The sequence below is a fragment of the Hesperophylax consimilis genome, chromosome 4 (genome assembly GCF_061612785.1).
Source record: "Hesperophylax consimilis isolate HC1 chromosome 4, BYU_Hcon_1.0, whole genome shotgun sequence".
Lineage (NCBI taxonomy): Eukaryota > Metazoa > Arthropoda > Insecta > Trichoptera > Limnephilidae > Hesperophylax > Hesperophylax consimilis.
The window spans coordinates 44,039,499-44,065,052 of record NC_142839.1 but is presented as its reverse complement, the minus strand read 5'-3'; the positions used below and the strand labels follow the sequence as shown (position 1 = coordinate 44,065,052).

The window sequence follows — 25,554 nt, the reverse complement described above, 5'->3', positions numbered from 1 at the left end:
AATGTGAAGATAATAAATGTGCAGAGCTGAAGAATATGGAGAAAATAGGTACAAAGAGTTTCTGTAAATTATACAGAGCGCTTGAAATACAACAATAAGATATATGAGTCGTATAGTTCCTATCTACGATAAGTCCACTTTCGTGAAATGTTGGCAAATTATTTATTAGGTGGGCTTTGTTGTCAAACTATGGATGTAAATAAAAAGATAAAACCATGAATTTCTAGTTTAGGAGTAATTACGTAAATAATGATGGACTTATCGGCATTTGAAAGTAACTGTCAAATTAATCGTATATAGGAACTCACCAGCCTGTGACTTATCGGTGTTTGTTTCTCAACACCGTTGACATGAGAATGACAAGTATAGGGCCAACAAAAAAATTGATTTAAAGGAAACGAAAATATTTAATAATTTTTTTTTTAATAAAAGTTAGTTAACCCCTCCGAAAATCGCCATGTAAGCACTTTAACTGTCTTTAACGAAATGACATTTTACGAAAACTTTTTGTTATTACCGCTTCACAATTAAAGCTCTATAAATGAAACATTTCTGAACGTAGCCGAATAGTAAAAACTGTTTTAGAAAAGTTACAAAATAAGCTTTCAAATTATTATATTACAAATAAATATTAGCATTTTTAAATATTAAAATTTAGAACGCAAACATTAAAAATAGGTTAAAAATGACTCACGTCATGTTTTTAGGTGAAAATGGTACTAAAATCACAGATTATGTAAACAAAAATATTTATTCTATTGTATATATGTGTAATAAACACTTTTATCACCTCATTTTTTTATCATTTCATATAAAAATATTTTATAAAAATTTAATATGTGAAGCGCGCGGCGCTACCGGCAGACATTTTGCGCGGGTAAAAATGTTGTGTCAATTATGCGACTGTCAGCAGATTCCTGTTTTGTATTTCCATAGACAACTTGGTAGTGATGTGTAGCTTGATCTATAATCGACCTTTTAGTTTTTGTTTGAGGGATGTAACTAAAATAATAACGGAGTAAGAACGATTTCTATGGAGAGACACGCGTTGACGTGTAAACACGCTTATTGTACTTGACTGCTAACGTTATTTTATCGTGTATATCTGCTTACGTTGCTGACCGGTTAAGAAAAGTGCATGGAAGAAAAATAAAATAAAACACAAATGTACTTACGTAATTTTTTTTTTTTACGATGGATTAGAATATGTGTTTACAAAAATAAAACCTAAAAATATTTTTTTATTGTTTTCCTAAAAAAATAAACAAAATATTTTTTGTACTCTAAACAAAAGTAAACAATCATTGCAATATTCAGAGTGGAAGATACTACCAGTATCGCCCTGGTGTAAGACCACCATTCAGAATTGAAACGTTGCTCCAAATGGCTTTAGCCGTGTTTAGTGACTAGATCTGAATAGCCAGGTACTTCCCCACCTTCCTCTTTCCCTTCCCCACTTACCTTCAGCCTCACAACATCCCCCAATTGGGGATGCCATAGTCTCACTGGCTCCAGACGGGAGCAGTTGGGACTCTTGTGAGGTATTCACTATTAAAAAAAAAATTTAAGAATTAAACAAAACCAATTTATAGACCGAAACATAATATTATTATAAAAAAGTAAATGCAGATATTTTATGATTACAATTTGTCTGTATTTATCACAAAATATTCAAAAACTATTGTGCTAATCAACTAAATTATAGAACAAAACACAACAATATTATAAAAAAGGAAATGTGGAGAAAAAAAAATTGTGATTACAATTTTTCTGTATTTATCACAATAAATTCAAAAGCTATTGTGCAAATAAACGAAATTATAGAACAATATATATTATTAAAATGATTAAAGAATTGTAGCAATTTTATGATGATAATTTTTTTTTTGTATTCATCTCGATAAATTCAAAAACAGATATCTTTTACACAAAAATCGAGGATTTTCAATTATTAATTCTTAATAAAAACTCGTGGTTTTAAACAAAACAAGTGTATTATTTTTATTAAAAAAACATTGGTTAATTTGCCAATAATATTATGTACCTTACTTATTACAAGAAATAAACAAATAAAATAAAAACTTTTGTTAATTTGTTAATAGTACCTATTGTGTACCTTACTTATTATTAGAAATAATAAAAAAAAACTTGAAAACAATAAATACAAACTTTAAAATTATTAAAAACAACTGAGCGAAGTTTTGGGATCACCCAGTAATGACTGACTCTAAATGAATGATTCCACTCAAAATAGGAGATTTTTAAGGACCTATTACGGCTATCCACGTGTTTTTTCCAAGATTCCTTGATGATAACTCGCTTTCTAGATGTATTCCCCGCCACTTGAACAACATTTGTGGTTAGATCGGACATTATTTAGCTGTAAAAACGTATAAAAAGGCAGACACTTTTACAAAACACCTCTTCAACAACTGCTTCAGCGGCCATGTTAGAATTTAAAAAATGCTTCCCCCCCATTGGCTGCCTGGACGAAATCTTTCTCACTCATTGGCTGCCTGCACGAGCGGTGGGCTTATCGTCTTTTGGAACATACTGCTCCGTGGATTTATCGTTGTTTGGAACTCATTGCGATTTTTAAATCCACTTTTCGTAGGATTTTACGGCCGTTTTGAACTTATTGATATTTGATTAGTGTGCTAAAGAGCCGCTTGAGTAAAACTGCATCATTAGTTCATTTTTGGAAAATAGTGGACTTATCGTAGATAGGAACTATACGACTCATATATAATAGTTATATAAAATAAATTTAAAAAATCTTCAAAATCCAGTTTATATTGTTTAAATACATGATTCAAATTGTCACTTTTTGGTTAATATCAGATTCATGTCTACCACTGTAAATTTTGCAAAATTTTGAACATGGCATAAATATTCAACATTACGGACAACTATCAATCACAATGTGAGCTTATGTCTTTAACAATGTTTAATGATCCGATCTGAATTGTCAGGTACTTCCTGACCTTCCTCTCCCCGGCTCTTTCTCCCACCCTTCCAGTGGAGACTCACATGCGTGGACTTGTGCTTGGCATCACATAACAAACCTATACTTTTTTAAAACTAATACAATTTTAAATTGCAATATTTGGTCCAGGCTCGGTAGACATGAAATTAATATGTTCAATATTTTCTATAACTACGCTCTCTTTCTATTCATATTTAGGAACAGGAAATTGAAACATGAATTTTCAAAGAATTCATGACTAACCTATTAAAACAGATAAATATACATAGATGGCAATTTATTATGTTACTAATATTTATACCCACCAAGATTATGTATTATGATTAAGAGTCGGAAAATATTTGCTGTGTAAATTTTAATTCAAATAACAAATTGGTGTGGCGCATTGGCGTGTATGCATAAGTAGATATTCATAAATTTAAGTTTGCTAATCTCAAGGGCTCTAAATCTGCATGCCCAACATGAACAAATCGTACAACCGTTAATTTAAGGTAATGTGTTGTTCTGTCACCAGAATTTTAAATTAGAAAATATCGGATATGGTATCAAGAAAGAGTCGGCCACATTATACGTATATAATATCAAGTTTTCAAAGATAATCACTAATTTATGACATAAGCAGCATCCATAAAATCCTACAAATAAATTAAATTTTAATTTGAGAAAAAATTCTAATGATATTAAATAATTATTGGTGAAATTCAGTTTGAAAACAAATGTTTTTCATGTACTAATCAGAGATGAATTAATTCCTATTATCGTCGAGAGGAAAGAATGCAGTAAATATTATTATTATTGTCATAACTAAGTATAGTCAACATTACATGCGATGAGTAATGAATAAGGTTGACAGTTTAGGTCCTAGCCCTAGAATATGCACAGATGCTTCTACAGTTTAAAGTTGCTAATTTCCATCAAATTGTTGAAATGTACTTTTTGTTTCGGTAAACAGAGTTTGTACGGAAATCCAACAACTTCAGTCTAAAATATCCATCTGCTGCCGAAGAATCCACTAAATCTATGTTAAATACTCTAATCTGTTACTTCAAATATGTTAAATTGAAATCTTTAATTTAAGAATAATTATTTAAAATACTAATTTCAGTTGTAACTCCGTCTGTCTGTCTAAACTTTGGTTTAATGAACTCTAGAACTTTCCTTTGAATTTGAGTGCCATTTTCAAAATTGGAACTGTTTGTTCGAACAAATCTAGAAAAGTACCTACCTATTAATTAAATATTTTCACAGAAAATTAGTTGAATTGTTTTTTGCATGTTTATCTTTAGGTCTGCGCTAGGTATTTTATAAATAAAATAAATGTCAAAACGTGAACCTGTCGACAGGAACAAAATACCAGAAACACAGAAATGTCAAGGGGTAATTTGTGTTAATTTCTGCAGTGGTGATAATGTCAAATTATTTAAAATATACATAACAATTAATAAGTCAAAAAGTGACCTGCCAACAAGAACAAAATACTAGGAGCACAGAAATATGATTGGGTATTTCCAATTGGTTATTTATTTCTCAGTGACAATAGTTGTTAAATATCACATATCGAAGAAAGCATATATGTGTGCGCTAGTATTATAATAAATTACATCCTCGTGTAAAAGCAAAGGAAAAGTTGTCCAGATTTGTAAATTAACCCTGCGTGACGTATTATACGATTCTGTGATGCGGACTGACGAATCAGTATAAATCAAATTGGAGCTGTGTAGCGGGGATGAAAGGTTTACCTTGGTTACACATAGACACAGTGAATGTGTTAAGTTTAGTAAGGTGCGTCGAAATGTATGGTAAGTGCTTGTCGTTTGGGTTTGTGCCAAGGTATTAAAGTATGTATTTGTTTATCGAGATCCAAAGCATTTTTAAAATTTTGAGTAAATATTTAAAGTAGTTAATCCTATTCTCCTACTTAACTGAGAGATAAGTTTTAGAAGAAAAAACCGCAATCTGAGTGGGCTCTTGTCCATCTGTCAAGACAAAAGTAGAGTCGGCGGGCAGGCACCATATGAAGCCAAAGTACCTTATGTATAAATATGTACGTATATCTATCTATCTACACTTTTAAAACTTTGGTCCCGTCGATTTCTAACTAACGGGGTTTACATTATTGAGTAATTTTTTTTCATCTATATTATTTCATAAGATATTAACGATAAGTTCACAACAGAATATATATTATTTTGCTTGAATTATTAATACTGTGATAGTGATGTAATTGTTTACAATAAAATGACATTGCCAGTGCATTGTACTTTGTGGAAGTGTCTCACTGTGTGTCATGTCATGTGGCGCACACTGAGCGCAGGAGGTAGAGGGGGGAGGCGGGGAGGGGGGGGGGGGTAATCACAAGGGTGATGTGTTAGGACTGCTCCAATTGTGCCTGCATAGGGCCGGCATGTAATAAATTAAGTACAAAGAAACAGAGTAATCACAATATCATCATAAAACAGAAAACCATTAAAAACATAATCACCTGACTTAACAAATATATTATAAAATCAATTCAACCGAAATCGTAAATTCGTGATTAATTTTTGGGTTTTTATGCCGTGTTGCGCTTCTTCCTTCTTTAGCCGATGTTTCAGATAGCATTACAGTATCCATCATCAATCACAAGTAAATACTGTGCAAAACTAAACCTCAAATAAAGTAAACTAATTCTAGTAATACAAAACAATATTCAAAATTGAAAACAAATAGTTTTCAATTTAAAATAATATATGAATAAAAATAAAACAACTCAGAAAGACGGAAGACAAACAAAATATCCCCATTTTCAAGTGGTCAATTACATTCTAGGTGGGTCGCTAGGTGTCATTCTAAAAATATTCTGACCTACGCAACGAATATCATTGATAATAGGAAGATGAGATTTCTTAACTACTTTCTATAAATATAAGGGTCATAATTTCTAAACCTAAGTGTTATGGTTCCAGAACCAAAGTATGTATGTATTAGTTTAAGCTGAAATGAAAGAAAATTCTCATTTAATTATTATCACAATCCACTTTATGAAACTGATCTTGCTCGATGGGCTTCTTCAGCCAATTCCCGAGATTGGCTTTTTGAAAGGCTCTGAAAAGGCTCAGCTTGGAATTCTGGAAAGTAGAGAATTGTTGATTATTGTCTTATTATTGTATTCGAGAATGGAATTTGGAGAATATTGGGTAGAAAGAAATTCAGCCAATTTGAAGATGTTACTAAATGTTAAAAAGACCAAAAGCACGTTGACTATGACTTGTTGCAAATAGGTGCACCTGAAAGTTAAATACATATTTATAAACAAACCTTCACTACACAAGTGTAAAGTTATTTTTGTAATTTCATTTAATTGAAAATAAATAGCAGTTTTATCATAATATCCAGTGTTTACTAATGTTTTGAGGAACCTTTCACAAGCAATAAATTAAAATCTGTAAATAATATGGAGAAACATTTGAAATTCTAATGTAATTATCAAATATCCACCAGATTACCTGATACAGAAGAGCTTTGGACTTGGCCAAGTCATAACCAATGCTGCTGAGGTTCTCCTCGGGGACTGGCGCGGGGGCAGAGGTGTCCTGGGGCAGGGCGGAGAGCTGCGGCACCAGCTGCGTCCATCGCCGGAACATGTTCTGCTTGCAGAGGCGAGAGGGCTTTCCCAGCTCAGTCTTCCCGGTCACTGCGTTTATCACCTCTTTAGCCTGCGTATATTGAATTACTATATTATTGACTTCTTTGCCTCAGCACGGGAGATCACAGTAAGGATATCATTATATCCATTTGTTACAAAAGATAATAAAACACTTATTATTATTTAGTTAAGGTTGGGTGACAAAGCAGAGTTCCTGGTTCAAAGCACTGCAACTCCATAAACATTACCATGGTTGGGGGGAGTTCATAAAAAACTTTTGTGTTTACATATTTCATACTTAAAGTGAGTGCAGGGAGTGGCACTAAGATTTCATTACTAAATGTACACATATAATATTGAACAATACTTTTGTTCGCATGGCTTTGAAAAGATATCTTTCAACTGTGGCCACAAGGATATTTATTATGGAAGTGGAAAGGAAAGGGTCTCTGCGATGTGACCACAAATAGCTGTTTTTTAAAATGCTTCAATACTGAAAGCACGGAACCCCCCGGTCCAAGAAATCAGTAATTAGGCAACTAAATTGATATGGAATATGCTAACGAAAGACCCTAGCACGGATGTTTGTGGATGTCGATGGTGCTCACCTGCTGTCCCTTGGTCCAGTTGACACTGAAGGATGGTGCGCGCATGGCGTTGCGCTGCTCGGCGGAGCTGCTCTGCGCCAGGAGAGGCCGGTTGATGTGGAAGGGCGGCGCTAGATCCTTCAGCACGCCCACCAGCCGACCGCACACCGCCCTACAACCAAACAAACAACAACCCTATTAGGTGGTCACGGAGATAATAGAAACAAAGGAAAAGAGTCATTAATCATTCAGCCGCAGTTTGGTTGTAGCTCGGCGACAGTTGCCACCCAAACACGTCCAATATCTCCTTAGCAGCCTTACCCTTTCATCTTCCTTATTAGAGTCTTGAGCGCTGGGCGTATACTCATGCCTACCACGTGGTTTTATGACAAGTTTTCACTATTTGGACCTTACACAAGTATAAGTAAGGCGGTACGTGTATTCACTATCGGATCTGAAGACTATATTAACAATTCTAAAATAATAATTATTAGATAATGTGTATAGCGCCATTTTCGTGAAAAATCACCTCAAGGGTGCTGTGAAAGGGCTATAATTGAAATGTGTATTTCTTTTGTATAAATTTTTGACAGATGTTGTAATTTTTCAAGTTTACTAATGATTTTCATTCGAAAGGTAAATTCTCTTTTTGAAGGCAATGAACCTAAGGCAAATATATATTTTTTATAAATACTGCCAGATTCACAGATCCTACAATTCTAATATCTCATAATTTTTCACTACTTTGTTTTTATGGGTCTGTTGGTTTTTAATATTATTATTACTTTTTTTAATACCTCTATTTTTCACAATTTTTACATTAAGTATATACAATATTATAAAAATCAATAAGAATAATGGGAACCCACTAAGGCGCAGCCTGTGCGTGGGTAATAATAATATTTGGCTAATTTATATAGCGCCGTTTTCGTGAGAAATCACCTCAAGGGTAATATAGTTAAATACATTATATTATTGTACCTAGAAAGAAACAAACTGTGGGCATATAAAACAAAAACAAGATTACAATTTGTCTATTTGTCTTCATTGAGTGTACATAAACATATATTATTATATAAAATCGCAAACAACTTTACCTTAATGAATGTTCTGAATGGCACACGCATTTGTGATTTATCTTTAATGAAAAACATTGTAGACGAATTCGAATCAAAATGCTTAGATGGTGTTTAACATAATATAATAACATTCTCTCTGAAGTAGATATCTTCAGTTGCAACGAAAATAAATGTAAAATCTCTGTTAAAAATGTATTCTTATCCCAAATAAACTAAAGTACATACATTTATGGGGTAATTCTTGTTGTAATTTTAAATAAGCCGTACTGTATAGTTATTAAATACATAATGTGTTAATTTAGTAATGAAATCTATAATTAATTTCTCAGCTAAATTACACATGTATATAAACCAACATTATAAAGCAGTGTTTCCCAGCCTTATTTATGCCATGCCCCACCATAGTCTTTTCAAAAGTCAGATGCCCCACGGGCATCTTTTTTAATTAAACAGCAGGTAACTTTTCAAATCATATTGTAATATGTTTGTAAACACATGAACCCCTAATGAAATTAAATAAAACCTATTCTAATACATATATTATAACTGAAATTAAATTTCTGTAATTATCCATGTTCGCAGAAGTCAAGCTTAATGGCAAAAATACTAAGGAAAAACCATTATCATGTTCTTACTGTAACTATTCATATTCACAAAAGACAAATTTAATCACTCACATTTGCATTTACACTAAGGATAAACCATTTTCATGTTCTTACTGCGATAATTCATGTTCACAGAAGTCACGTTTAATGAGACACAATAGCACTCATGCTTAAGAAAAACCATTCTTACTGTAATTATTACACATATTATTACTCATATTTAGGATAAACCATTCTCATATTCTTATTCACAAAAGTCAAGCTTAAGAAGTCACATTCGCACTCATACTAAGCAAAACCCATTCTCATGTTCTTACTGCGATCATTCATGTTCACGGATATCCGGATAGCTTATTGTTACAAATTCGCACTCATGCTTAGGAGAAATCATGTATCATGTATCATGTTCTTTTTGTAATTATATATTTTATTTTAGGAAAATTAACAGTTACTTGGTTGTTTAATAAGTGCAATTTACTTTACTGAGAAACCAATTATAGATTTCATCGTTATACTTATACATTTTGAATTAAACAATTAAGCAGTATATTGTCTACATCCTGCACAGTTTCTGTCTTTTTAGATACTTATAGAAATTGCAACGGGTTTCATTATATTTTAAGTAAAATTTGGTGTATATTTCAATTTTGCACATCTCAGACATTTTTTTGTACGACCGACGAGTATTCCCCTTTATATGTGGAATGCCTACCTGTCTCATCTCTGAAGCATGATGATGATGATGATGATGATGATGATTGGATTATTTATATAGCGCCGTTTTCGTGAGAAAATCACCTCAAGGGCGCAAAGATGAAGGGCGCATGATGCCCCACCTCTGAGGCGTTGTGCCCCACCGGTGGGAAACACTGTTATAAACTGTTGTTTTCCAACTAAAAAAGGTTACGGTGATTTAATCAACACTATCATAAAATATAGTTAGTGAATATAGTATGCTTAATTACTTATCTTTTGATTCTTGCAGACATAAAAAGTATGTTTTTATGCATCTTTTATATGATAACAGACTTTCTTCATCATTGATATCAAAGAATTCATTTCCTAATCTATGCAGGCGATATACATATTAAAGAATTTTGTTCTGCGTTAGTGGCAGTATTGTTACAATAATATGGTGATATGAGTCGTATTGGTCTACTAGGTACATGATAATTTATCAACGAGACTAGTTCAGGGGAGTCAAACCGGTTACTGGTTATTTTAAATAAAAAAATTAAATTATTAAGTATTCGTCTATCTTTTAACGATAAGAGAAAATCATAATTAATTTCGTCCGCAGGAAATCCTAATTTAAAATTAATTGATCGGAGAAATTTTCTTTGGATCCCCTCAATGGAATTATATATTATACCTCATAGAAAGTACCCCAATATGATGTGATGAAATAACGAAGTGTCTACGAGGTAAAAAAGGCAACAAATCGTCAAGTCTCTGGCCTGTAATAAAACTAGAGGTGATATTTCACTAAAATGGTATGTAAAAAAAGTATGCATTTAGATTGAGTAATGTCTATTTAAAGATTTAACCCCAAGTGCGTTTTACAAAATACACATTTATATATTGTTTAATTATAATTAATAGTACATATTATTAATTTAATTTATAAAACATTTTATTACAAACAAGTTCTGCAGTGGAATTATTATTACACGTGACAGCTGTTTTCCTGGTCAGTCACAATAGTTTGTAATCTTAATCTTTCTTAGAAAGGCGAAACAGCTGTCACGCATAATAATAATAATAAATAAGTACACCGCAGAACTTGTACATAATTTAATAAAGTAAAAAATATTTTAAATTGTTATCTACCAAGTCAATCCGTGAGAAATAGTTAGGACGCAGGCGAATTCTCAAGTTATTATTTTATAAAATTATCTTTTAATTATTGTCTGTATCTGTGTTTTCTCCTTAAATAAAAAAATAACATAGAAACTTTAAAAACATACGTTTATTTATGTATAATTACAGTGATCTATTCCTTTCTTCTTAAAATTAGTGCCACCACATCATGGTGTGGATGTTTATTACATAATCATACATATTACCGCACAAGAGTCCCAACAGCTCCCAACCCTTTGGAGCCAGTGAGACTATGGCATCTCCAATTGGGGTATGTTGTGAGGCTGAGGTAGTGGGGAGGGCTATTCAGATCTGGTCACCAAACATAGCCAAAGCCATTTCAAGCAATGTTTCAAATATAAGAGTATCTTTCTACTCTGGAATGTGCCGCAAATGTACTAAATATTAGAGAAATAAGTTGAAATTAAATTAAAATGAGATATAAAACATATTCCGTGTTGCTAGTCGAGAGCCTTACTCCTCAAATACGGAGGCATTGTAAAATGAAGAGGTTCTGCCGACTTTCTGATAAATTCTGATTCAAGATTCACAAATTAAAAAGTTATAAACCTTCTAAGATTAGTTACACAAGTTTTCTTTCAATAACTATACAAAATAATTAAAGCAGAAAAGTAAGAGCTTACAATAAGAGTATAAAACTGTAAGAGCCGGTCAATGATCAAGGGAAAAATGATGAAACAAGGATTGGATTTGGAAGCCCCGAAAAAAATTCTTCAAATTGAGTTCCCGAAATTTGTAAATAATACATTTTTGAAATAATTTCTTCACGATGAACATTATGAATATAGTGTAAAGAAGTGCCGACGATTACGAAAGAGATACCGGTAGATTGCAACAAAAGATCTATGGCGTGGGTAATTGGGTATGTTAGGCACGAAGCAGGTGGTATTGATAAATTGGTGAAAATCGGGAAACTCTACTTTACCTGTGAAGCGGTCTTACCGCATTCCTCGATATATCGGAGCTAGTCGAGCTACTGAACAAAAGAAGTCTTTTCGTAACGTTTAATTAGTGCAGTTTTCCCAACACTATGTCCACATTTCATGCTTCACATGGCTAGGTTGTAGGTACCTATCATAACTAGCGCACTATTAATACTGACTTTCTTATGCACTCGCAATTATATGATCATTGTGTCAACATACTCAATACACAAGAATAGCTAAACGGGACGGACTAATTATAACATTAAACTAAATATTAATCTAAATAAACTTAAGTTGACCGATAGCTAGCTGAGAGGACAAATGTTATTTATTATAATATCCGCTTCTAAAAGTCTGTTGTCTCGGTTAAAATAAAGATCACACGAAAAATCTATTTAGCCATAAAAGGGCCGCTAATCTAATTCTAATTAATCGCAAATTAAAATTTAAGTCAGACTTTGCACAAAGAATAATACAGAAATAATATGTCGCAGGTCGTTCTTAGCATGATAAGAATTTAAGTGGCTTCCCCACTACTTTCAGACACACAACATACCCCAATTGGAGTGCCATAATCTCACTTGCTACACACGGTTGGGAGCAGTTGGGACTATATAGTATATAGGTACTTCTACAATGTCCACCGAGTATCGACACCAAATCTACACTCCACATAATTAATTGGACATCAAACTAGTGTTAAAAGGGGTTCCATCTGTCCGTACAATTTCCTACAGCCCATGCGGTGAATTCTTTGAATGAATAATGAATGAAGAAAATTTCCCATGTCCACATTCTCGTGCCTGCTGTACCTACATATACTTGTATACTCGTATACAGTAAGCGTGTGAAAATAAAGCGGAGCTCGAATCGATCTCATTTAAATGCGCCATTTTAATGATCTACATTAAATTTGTATCTGCGACACGACACATGTAAACAAAAACTACTACCTAAAATAAAAAGAATGTGCGACAGATGTCTATGGCGACATAATTAATAAAATATCTACATATTTTAAAGATCATATAATATGATCGTACTGCGAGATACAGAGTGTTTGTGAGTACAGTGGGATATGTGAAAGAGTTCTGAAATATATTTTCTCCAAGTAGACTAACTGTTAACGCTAATTAAATGTTACAAACTATCCCGACAACTATCCCAATGATCCCTGAAGAGTAAAAACTACAACCGAAATGTGCCCAGTGAATAGCTTTATTAATATATAGTTTTTTTAAATTATTTTATTAAAATACACTTTTTGCAAGTTATGGATTAAAATATTAAGACGAATTCTTTGTTTGTGCCCGTAAATACGCAATATGAAAATGAATAAATAGTGTTGTCCGTATAAAAAGTCAATTCTTGCAAGAAATGCATACAAGTACAATATTGTATCGGTGATTCAATCCAATTCATAAAATAATTTAATTGACGCCATCTACTAATGCGTAGATTATAACGTACGTTACGTTTACTCTTAAGGTATATATTTAAAAGAATTCATAATCTGATCTTTCATAGAAAATTATTTAGGACGGGTTGTTTCGGAGAATCTGAACAATTCATCAAATTTCAACGTTCATTTTCAAGTTCTGTGAAAGATTTTTTCAAGTTCTGTTTTTATTTCAGTTTTGTCAAGTAACTAGCCTACAATGATATATAAATAGAATAAGTCTTTCACAGAACCCGAAAATGAACGTTGAAATTTGATGAATTGTTCAAATTTTCCGAAACAACCCGTCCTTAGCATTACTTCGTAGTGCTTTGCATGAATTTACCTTTAATGAATTATTTGTTGATATATTTATATAGACACGCAATATGAATATGAATAAATACTTTTGTCCATATACGAATACATTGCACACTGAATTATTTTAAGAAAGGCGTACAAATACAATATTATATTGAATCACTGAGACAATATTGTATTTGGACATAAGAAATATGAATAAAAAGTTTTGTTCGCATACAAACTCCATTCTTCCAAGAAAGTATACAATTACAACATTTTATCTGCGATTCATTCCATTATTGTATTTGTATGCCTATTTCGTATGCGCAAACAAACAATTCATCTTAATATAATTTATCTTTTACTAGCTGTACCCCGCCACGCGTTGCTGTGGGTCCTTTCAGAACTTTCGAGAGAATTCTCGAACTTTCCGGAACCTTCTAACCTTATAGAACGACTCGGGGAACAACCAGTAGATGCGGCAATTCGAGTGGCGGGCACCCTCGGTCTAAAACTTATCCAAACAGACATTCAACGTGCATTTCGAACTTATGATCCCAGACCGCATTAAAAACTGTCAATTCAAGTACACGATTTGACTAAGCGTCATGCTCTACTAGCTCTGAGAGCCAAAGCAAAGATACAAAATGTCGACAGCAAAAACAAAAATTTTATTGGAAAAAAATGTCTCCTTGCTTCAAAGAGCTCATGTGGAAAGCAAAGCTAATAGCAAAAAGTCACAACTTCTCTTACGTATGGTTCAAAAACGGTAAGATCCCGATTAAAAAGAATGATTGAACAAAAGTATTTAACATCAAGCACGAGGATGACCTTTTTAAATTATCAAACGAAAAAACTGCAAACGACATTGTCGAATAATTGACAAATATTAATATTATTATGTATCTTCCCGATAATATGGATTTTTTTATTGGATCAAGGACTAAAGACTAAATGACGACAATGAAATCAATATCAACATAGATGACCCATCAATATGTATGAATATAAGATGCATAAAAAAAAATTTCGATGACACTGTAGCAGTTCTCGAAGCAATTCAACATAGATTTGGTATTATCGTTTTTAGTGAGGCTTGGTTGAAAGATTCAATCTATATTCCCAGGTATTACTGGATATTCATCATCCAGCACCAAAAAAAATAATTACAAAATGATGGAGTTGTCGTTTACTCTCGGAATGATGTCATAGTTTCTGTTGAAGAAATAACTATTCCACATGCCAATTGTCTTAAATTACAACTACCTTATAATGTATGTATTATAGCATTTTATAGATCTCCTTCTCAAGCACACATTGATACCTTTCTTGACCACCTAAATGATTTACTACATTCGGTATCAACACATAACCACGAAGTGATTTTATGTGGTGATATTAATACAAATATTTTGGATATGAACAACATAAAAATGAACAACATCTTTCACTTTTGATTTACTACGGTTTAAAACCATTTATTATTTCACCGACTAGAGTAACATCAAGTACTGAGAGTTGTATTGACCACATTATGGTTAAGTCGAAAGATGATCCTCAGAGCACTGTATTCAGGACCAGTATTGCACACCATTTTGCTACACTATTGAAATATCCTAAATCTATGGTAAAAAAATAAAATAATTAACAAAAATAGAAAGCTTAGACTGACTGTGGATGATGAACTACTAAATTCAACACTAAAAGAGGAAACATGGTATACAGTCTTATCTACAAGTGATGTCAATAATGCAGCTGATAATTTCATAAGGCGTCTAAAATTAGAAATCGGCAATTGCTCATCTACTAAGAGAATCCATTGTAATAAAAAGTACTTGAAACCATGGATAACTTCTGGAATTGTTAACTGCCTCATAAAACGTGACAAATTACACAAGAGTTGTCGTAAAGAACCAAATAATATCGGAACTGTTTGCACACTATAAAAGATACAGAAACTGGTGTTCTAATAGACATATTATAAAGGGAAGCTTCATGGGGTAAAAGGATACATAAAGCAAGAATGGAAAATAATAAAACAAGCATTGGATTTGCAAAAGGAATCAGTGTCCACAAATAAACTGAAAATAAATAATAAAATTTTATCTGTAAATGATAATCCAACAGCACTAACCATGTGAATAATTATTTTAATGATACAGGTCAAAATTTTGCTAATCTTTTGTGTAGTGCAAATAACACCAGTGAAAAATGTTTAATCAAAAATTATAATCCAACACAATCTATGCAAAATGACTGTTCTGAATTCAAACCAACGAATTGTAATGAAGTTCTAAAGGTGATTAATGAGCTAAAATCAGGTTTTTCTGGTGGAAATGACAGTATAAGTGCAATGGTCTACAAACAAAATGCTTCTGAACTAGTTGTACCTTACACACATTGTAAATAATTTTTCGAAGAAAACTTCTTCTAACTGCTTTTCACTTTGTGATGGCATTATTTATTTTTTATTAAAACACAAATAACTTTGTTTACATCACTTTATTTATACATTGTAAATTCAAATACATTGTAAATGTTAGTTTTGAGAATGGCTTGTTTCCTAATCATTGCAAAAATTCCAAATTTATTCCATAATTTAAAGGAGGAGATAACATAGATGTAAATAACTATCGACCTATCTCCTTGCTAAATACCTTATCAAAAATAATATAGAAATTCGCTAAAACTAGGTTGATGTCTTATGTAAAAAGATATGAAATTCTATCGAAATTTTCTCTCCGAAGATAATCAATTTGGCTTCGATATTATTAACTACCTCTATAAACTGACGTTTTCTGGTACTTCAATTGTATTTGCAGATGACACTGCCTTGGTGTTTGCTGCTGATACACGGGATGAAACTTATGCTAAGTGCGAGGCAGGATTAAGGGCAGTCAAAAATTGACTTCATCCAAACTTGTTAACCTTAAATATGAACAATACTAAATATATTACTTTTAGCATGTCCTCTGTAAATCAACCATATTTGGACCGTTCATAAAAAATACATAGTTGTGTGCAGGAATGTAACTGTCAATCTTTGGAAAGGGTAGACAACAGAAAATACCTGGGTTTAATTATTGATGAAAATTTAAAATGGAACAATCACATTACTATATTAACAAACAAAATAAGAAGGCTAGCCTACATTTTCAAGAATCTAAGAAGCATATTGGACAAAGTTACACTAAAAACTGTATATTATGATCTTGTTCAATTTCATATAATGTTGTCTGGTGGGGTTCTTGGAACAAGACTACCCTAGAACCTTTAAATGTTGCGCAAAACTTAATTTAAAAAATTATGTATATAATAAGTTTAATGTATCCTTCAAAGTCATTATATTTATAGTGAAAGCAAAATTATGACAGTAAGGCAGTTGTACATAATACAGGCTCTCTGTAAATTTTTCAACAACATTATTACTGCCAAAAGATCTCAACAAGTGCGCAACACTAGAATGGGTTCTTCTTTAATGTATAAGCCGGTGTATACCAGAATATCCTTCGGACAAAGGAGTTTCTCATATAAAGCTCCGTTACTATATAATATGCTTGGTGAAAATATAAAAACTATAGCTACGTTATTACTACGTTAATTCATTCAAGAAAATGGTCAAAATCTCTGTACTAGCTGAGAGTGATGATTTTGGATCACCCATGTTGTCGCTTATATCATAAATCCGTGTGGAAGCCCTGTTTCGATACAACCAATATTTACTTCCTGCAGTTAGTATGGTTACCCTATGCTTGTGTCTAAGAATATTATTGTTGCCAACTGACTACAAAAGTACTGCCCAATGCTTCATTGTAGACATTTTTGTTTTATTTTTCGTAAATTTGTTACTAAAATGTACTTTATTTGTTGCGACCGGTCTCGACACAACCGTGTCAATAACTATTCTTTTGTGGGTTTAAATTTAATTTTATTATTATAATAAGTTAACTTATATGTATTTTTTTTAAATGATTTAATTGTAAAGCTGCACATCTTGATGCCCTAGTGAGATGTGCAGATTATGTTTTTTTATGTTCAGAACTATTTTGACGTTATATAAAACGCTTTGAAGTTACAGCGTAATCTGTCATCCCTTTAAATCGTGAGTAGATTACTGACCGTCTATGAATACGCGAAATGTTTTACGATGCATTATTGGTTATCATCATTCCTTCACCACGTACTTGCTTTGTTCCTTTCCCATAATTCGCGGCTCGGCTCGCGAAAATGTTGTCCTGTTTTTATAGACCCTTACGTTATCAATGCCGATATCAGTCGTATTTTCGTTTGCTAAACTGTGTAGGCGAGGAGTCTGCCAGTTTGTTTGTGAACGGTGATAGTTGATACAGTTAAATCATTTTAGAGAACCTTGCTTGTGTAGTGGTAAAAGATAATAGAATATAAGGTAGTGGTACACTGGATGGTAAAAAAAAATCATTTTGTTTTTGTTAGTAAGTAAAAATAAAAACATAAAAAAAACATTGTTGAATTGAATCGCGAGCCAAAATTTAAACGTAATTGATAAACGTCTGTACGCACCGAGTATCTTTGGGCATTTGCATTTGGGGTAACAGTCAGTGTTGCCAACTCGAATTTTAAAGTAGAGCTAGGCGAAACCCAAAAAAGAGCCAAAAAGGAGCTAAAATTTTGAAAGTGACATAAAGCATGGGGGGGGGGGTTGTTAGAGAATTTCAGAGAAGAAAAATTCGGGGGCGGACTGCAGAATTTTTGACAAAAAAAACTTACCTTTTGTCCTTCTTGTTGGCTGCTTTTGAACAACTCATAACAAACACTCAACAATACACTTGTTTGTTTTTATAATTTACAATTATTTTTGATAATATCGAAGTCTTCAGGATATTTTTATTGTTATAATTTTTTTTTGTTAGGCAGCGACTAGTCCTCTAAAAAATCTAAGCAGTCATCCGGTTCCAGTTCCTGTACCATCGCACTGCTAGGACCGGCTTCAGCAGGATTTTTTTCATATACAGCCATTGTTCCAATTTTTTTTGAACTTCTGGGGGAAGTTCATAATCCTCGCAACATTTGTTGTGTCGCCTGAGCCCCGATCGAATTGTTAAAATCGAATTAACCATGTCATTGCCAAGTCTATTTCTAGTTTTATTTTTGACTATATTTAACTGGCTAAAAACTCGTTCCACTTCTCCGTTTGACCACGGCAGAGCAAGTACCGAAACTGCGAAAGAACTGATTTCGTGGAAAGGATTTTCATCAGCGGCATCACGATACTTTAGAACCTCAGCCCAAAACTTGACTGTGCTTGATGTGCTTTTCCAGGGTATTAGAAAGATCTTGAACCATTGGACTTCGGCTTTTGCAATGATGTCTGCAGAAAAGTAAATATCGATAGGTCTACAGCGCAGTTCACTGTGAGAGTTGCGCGGCGGCCTGAAGTGTCGCGGGACTCGGTCGCTCCGAAGTGTGCGTGTAAACGGCGCTATTTTTAGTAACTGTTTACTTGTCAGGAGTTCGGGGAATCTCTTTTTTTGGGAAGTCCTCGTTATTTTGGAATATTATTGCAAATATAATTTTTTTTAAATATTATTTCACGTGAATAAGAGCTGAAAAATCTGAAAAACGAGCTAAGAAGCTAAATGACTTTTTTTGGAGCTGACGACGTCGATTTAGAGCCAGATCTAGCTCTAAAAGAGCTGAATTGGCAACACTGGTAACAGTACTGCGAACGGGTTCTTTTTAAAAAAACTTTTTATAGGTACTATCGGTGTGCACAAATACATTCAAACGTGGCCTCTTTAAAATGATTTGTTTGCATCTACATAATTTGAAAACATTTACATTTTAATTTGAAATAAACAATAGTGACATGTGACGTATTGTAACACCGTGGATAAAATAATAAATTTTATAGTGAATACCTCACAAGAGTCCCAACTGCTCCCGTCTGGAGCCAGTGAGACTATGGCTTCCCCAATTGGGGGATGTTGTGAGGCTGAAGGTAAGTGGGGAAAGGAAAGAGGAAGGTGGGGAAGTACCTGGCTATTCAGATCTAGTCACTAAACACGGCTAAAGCCATTTGGAGCAACGTTTCAATTCTGAATGGTGGTCTTACACCAGGGCGATACTGGTTGTATCTTCCACTCTGGAACGTGCCGCAAATATACTATATATTATTTTAATTAATTAATTGTGAAATAACACAAATTAATCAAATAAAATTTATTTGCGCACGCCGGGTTCGAACCCGCGACCTTCGGAATGGCAGTCCAATGCGTTACCACTGGACTATGCCGGCCGTCGTAAGTAATATTATTAAGCAGTGTAGAAATCACAAGAGACTTATTTTGAAATTTCCACTGGCCGTTTCTTAGCAGGAATGTGGTTCGATAACTTAGTGGATAGGGCATCAATCGGAAATGCATCCACGGTTTCGGATTTATATCCGGTAGCGAATTGTGAAACATTTGCACATGAAATTCTCCATCATTAATTGCGCACCAGTTGTCGATAGTTTACTAATTTCTTACAAAGTTTACAGTTTCTGGAAGACAACATTGTGCTTAGCGCTATAGTATAAAATAGAGTCGCTATCCACGTCTGTTTGTGCGCTGAGGTCTTCTAAACAACACAACGGATTTTAATAGGGTTTTCACCATAAATAAACCGTTTTCACTATCATTTAGAGAATTTTTCCGAATGGTTTCAATAGATAAAACTTGCATATCATATTCATAAAAAGATGAAAATTCGAGTAACGCCGGGTACACGTCAGCTAGTCTATTATAAAAAGTCAAACAGTAATGATTGTAGCATTTCCATAGCGCCATTTTCGTAGATAAAACCATTTCCCGTAATTCGTGGCTTGATTCGCGTTTCGGTTCGCTAATGTATACGTACAACATAAACTACGCAACGAATTTTGATATGGTTTTGACTATCATTTAGATAATTTCTTACGGAAGGTTGGTATATATTATAATACATGCATATTATATATGTATACAGGGTGTATCGGCACTAACCCGACAAACTTTAACCAGCTATTCCTTAGCACATTTGGAGTTGCTGTTATGGGCACTTTGCTGTCCGGTAGCATTTTTTTTTCAATTAAAAAAAAAAAAAAAAAAATTTCCACACTACATCACTGTCATTGGCATTGCGTTTCGTGTTCAACAGCTGTTATAAGCAAGTATGTCAAAAAGCGTCTTCGCTCTTTCGCACACACTAAATAATAATAGTTAAAAATGAGACGAACCGTGCCATTTCGCTGTGCTTGTAAAAGTGCACCAATATAGGTACACACGTGCATTATTCAACGGAATTCGAATAAAATATTTGCCAGATGGGTTTTCAAACTTTGACAAAGGATTTTATCCTTTGTCAAAGTTTGAAGTGGTGACATGTGGTGAAAATATGAATAATAAATTTTTTATTAAAAAAAACGTTACCGGACATAAGATTTTTTACTCCAAATATGCTAAGGAATAGCTGGTTAAAGTTTGTCGGGTACGTGCCGATACACCCTGTATAGAAGGTAGAGAAAAGTCTCGGAGCAACGCCGGGTACAGTTATAAATTAAAGTTAAGATATATCATTAATGTATTGCAACTAAGATTAATAGTTGGTGTCTTACTAGCGGCGTTTCGCGCCGTTTGCGGTTGCTTCGTTCCTTTCCCATAATTCGCGACTCGGCTTGCGGAAATTTTGTCATGTTTATACGTAGCATAATGCTGCATACAAACAAGACAAAATTACAGCGAGCCAAGTCACGAATTATGTGAAAGGAACGAAGCAACCATAATCGGCGCAAAACGCCGCTTGCGGTTGCTTTGATCCTTTCCCCCAATAGACTTAAGAAGTGACTTACTCGTAAACTAATACATATTTATAACTGAGTGTGTAATAATACACACTACTGCTATTCTATTATTACGACTTACTTTTTTTGTTTAAAACTAGCTCCACACAGGAGGTTCTAAGGAAAATAATTTCCCTCGGGGCCTATGACATCTTTAAGGAAGCTGTGTGGAGGGTCTTTTCGAGGAAAGGTAAGAGAGGTAGTTGAACGAAGGAAAAATGTATGAGGGGTGGGTAGGAATCTGGGGGTCAGTGTGTCCAGGAGTGAGGGACGAGAGAGTCTTGCTGGAGAGGTCAAAGAATACACTACAAAACAGCAAACAGTCCAGATTGGTGTTCTTCCATTACCGCCCGACGCCAAGGTGAAAGAATACACTACAAAACAGCAAACAGTCCAGATTGGTGTTCTTCCATTACCGCCCGACGCCAAGGTGAAAGAATACACTACAAAACAGTCCAGATTGGTGTTCTTCCATTACCGCCCGACGCCAAGGTGAAAGAATACACTACAAAACAGCAAACAGTCCAGATTGGTGTTCTTCCATTACCGCCCGACGCCAAGGTTAAAGAATACACTACAAAACAGCAAACAGTCCAGATTGGTGTTCTTCCATTACCGCCCGACGCCAAGGTTAAAGAATACACTACAAAACAGCAAACAGTCCAGATTGGTGTTCTTCCATTACCGCCCGACGCACATTGGGGCGACTTCATGTAACGCGTTGGCTGAAATTCAGAAAATCAAATGTTCTTTACAATGAAGCAAGTATGCTAGTTTTGAAGTTCATTAAGTGTTGCATAATTACCCCGAAGCGTTTCACCCTAATCGCGATACTGACGGGGAGAGATCAGTTTGAACTTGACCTTTATGCGGGTGACTGTGTCAGTTTTCTAAAGCGCGTAAATTTCAATACTTTTCAAGTTTATAAAAAGCAAAATCTATCAAGTGTACAGATCCAATTCAATATGGATACGATGTCTTATGGTATGTACTTTAATTATATTATAGTAGTTATTGATATCCTCATACTATATGTCATAAATTTAAATTAAAACAAACACCTATTTGAATGAAAATATATTAGACATAGAGGTATATAGTTTAGAGTTCCACGAGATCCCGTCATATTTTAATTGTTTTTATATAGTTTAGTATCTAAGCTACAAGATTTAATTATAAATATTTGCAAGTATGCACAATTTTTTTAATTATAGTACTTGAAAGTGAGGACTATCAGTTTTCATATAAAACAGTTGTAGTCTAATAATCAATGTGTTTTGTTTTAGATACAATTTCTGACGTGGTTCTAACGGGATTCGAATTATACATGATTATGAAGAATTCTGGCATTAAGAAATTTGACGAAAAAGTAAAATTTCTGAAAAAACACCTCTTAGAACTTACTCATTGTCAACTCTTTAATCAAAAATAACTTTTTAATGAAATAGCTGCATTCTGTTCTAAATTGAAAACCAAATGGTTGAAGTGTCACAGAATCCATGACTTATTTTTATTAAATAATATTTTTTATTAAAAGAATGGCTCGAAAGCCTCCTTATGTTTAAGAATTATAAACCTTTACCAGAAATAGTAAAAACGAAAAGAGGTCGACCCACACTGTCATTTGATATGTCGTCTGAGCGTACGAAACGTCATAAAACTATACTATTGCGATCTAAAACATCTAGTACTGAGTTAGCTTTTGCTACCCACAACACGTTTTCGTTTGGCAGGTAAAGCAGCAGCATCGACTGTAGTCAAAGACGTCACGTTAAGTACGCCGACCAGAGCAAATAAGTACAGAAAAGCTTTTACCGATAAAACCCAAAACAAAAAGGTATTATTGAGTGGTGATGAAGCACTCGCTTTGATTGTATATGCCAAACTTAGTCGCTACCAATACAATTTAATAAGAGAAAAGGATAAAGAGGTATTTCCTTCATACAAAATTGTACAAGGAGCTAAGAAAAAATGTTACCCATTAAGTGAATTCATAACGGTCACGGAATCTTCAGCGGAAGTGAAATTGCAACTATTGCTGGATCACACTGCTGAGCGTTTAATACAAGTTCAGCAGCCGGACAATGAAGACAATTTCAAAAGAAGTACTGAAAATGCTAAAGACACCAGACCCTAATACGACTACCAGGAATGATTCGATAGTTGAATCAAGTAGTGATGACGATAGTATATTGTCACAAGATGATGAAGACGATTTATTATGTGTATAACTGTCAATAAATAGCACGAGAAATAAAGTGAGCATTTTGACTGATTTAATTTATCTTATATTATTCAATTTTATATTTTTGTACTAAGTATGCGTGACTTTTCGAACATTTTTTTCACTTATTTTTATCAACATGTCTATACGGAACTAAAAATCGAAAAAGATTTGATGTCATTGCAACCACTGATTTGATGCCAACTTTCGGGGTCATCGGCCCCATTGTGCGACGCCAAGGTGAAAGAATACACTACAAAACAGCAAACAGTCCAGATTGGTGTTCTTCCATTACCGCCCGACGCCAAGGTGAAAGGACACGAAAGGAACCAAGTTAATTATAATTCTGTACACGGGCGCTAAGAATATTGAAACCACAGTGCGTTTGCATAACTAAAGAAGATCAATTTTGCACTTCGTATATATTATTGTGCCAGCATTATGGGATCTTGCGTTGCAACACGGTCAAGCCACTCATGCTAGATAGTTTCCTAAGCAGGTCAAGGAGAACTCTTGATTGGTGGAATAAAAATATCAAATAATCAATGGTCCAATAAAAAAATTATAATTCCAGTTCACGGGAACCGACACCCGCAGCTGACGCACGAGTTACCAAACAACGGCTGCAAACCGGATCGTTGTAAACTAGTCACAGCGAGATGTCGTACGTGAAGTCATCGTTCTATCTTATATCTTCTGTCTCTTTCGTTTTCAAACAAGACATGCCTACGAGCTCTCGCCGGGACTAGTTTATTTTCAGATTTGTTATAAATCAAAATACGATATAATTTTGAAATTACTAGTGAATAATTATTGTACGCATATACGTATAATATATCTACTAGCATTGACATGTCATGGTTATTTCTATTTTTTATGTAAAACATCTGTGTGTAAAAGCCTAATGGGCGTCTAATTAATAATAGTTTAACCAATATTAAAAATAGTATTTTTCATTTATTTAATTTAAACGCGCAAAGGGCTTTTACATGCAAAGTAGGTAATTACATACTATATAACATATAATAAAAGTTAACAAAATACAGGTAATATAAAATATGAATAAGTGACATAATCTGCCAATATCTTCAAACTCAACGTAAATATTAATATGGCCACAAATAAAACTGATTACTGCGGTTTAAAGCCAATGAATGTATTAATTAAATAATATGGTAAATGCAAACTATAGTTGGAATGAGATAATAATAATATTTGGCTAATTTATTTAGCGCCAAATCACCTCAAGGGCGCTGTACAAATGTATAATATACATTTATAATGTTAATGTTATTCGTACCTATACGTGTAGATTTATTAAATGCAGGAGTTCACAACAATCAAATTTTGAATACAATTTTAATAAAAAAGTTGGGTCGTTTCATTTTCTAAAACGGAATATTTAAAATATTCATTAACAACAAGTAATTTATTTATTAAATTTATAAAGCGTTGAAATTTTCTTTAAAATATTTTTACATTATGAATATGAATTTGGTAGAAAGTGACCAAACTATGGAGTTATGTTCTATTAGGCTTCCAACTAGGGATATGTACAACAGTTGATGGGGGTTATAAAAGACTTGACGAGATTTAACAACCAATAAAAAGAAAGCACTTCCCAAAACCTGCATCTCGCAGTTACGTCCTTAAGCATTTACATTGGTAAATTTTTTATTCCAAAAATTATAATAAAATAAATATTTAGGATTATCAAAATACACTGTAAAACTCATTCATAGACGGCTTAATTCGTAGAATGCATAGCTACCATTTATCAAATTTTACAGTAGGCACAAAAAACTTTTTTTTATGAAACTATTATGAATTATTTTGAGGTATTATACTATTTACTAGCTGAGGTGTACCCAGCGTTGCTAGGGGTTATCCTTGGGAGATAGACATATACCACCACAGAGTTTTCTGTAGACCTGTTTAAAATGTACAATTTCGTAGTACATTATTTTCATGTATCTCATAACGTTTAGCCAGCGTTAGCGATATAAGCGACCAAAATATATTTTTTACGACTTGATTACAAAACATCGACATTTCTAAACTTT

The 25,554-nt window shown here is 33.5% G+C and overlaps 1 protein-coding gene across 2 annotated transcripts in view; it reads right to left on the bottom strand.

Moving 5' to 3' along the window:
• Positions 1-1,888: 1,888 nt before the first annotated feature.
• Adar (Adenosine deaminase acting on RNA) overlaps positions 1,889-25,554 on the bottom strand; it is a 78,652-nt gene continuing 54,986 nt past the window's right edge. For both annotated transcript variants that reach the window (XM_089630998.1, XM_089630999.1), the window contains 3 exons: positions 7,220-7,370; positions 6,472-6,681; positions 1,889-6,093 (listed from right to left, as the gene is read on the bottom strand). In XM_089630998.1, the coding sequence (XP_089487124.1) occupies positions 5,983-6,093; positions 6,472-6,681; positions 7,220-7,370 (472 nt within the window). In that variant the 3' untranslated portion in view covers positions 1,889-5,982. The remainder of the gene's footprint in view (positions 6,094-6,471; positions 6,682-7,219; positions 7,371-25,554) is intronic.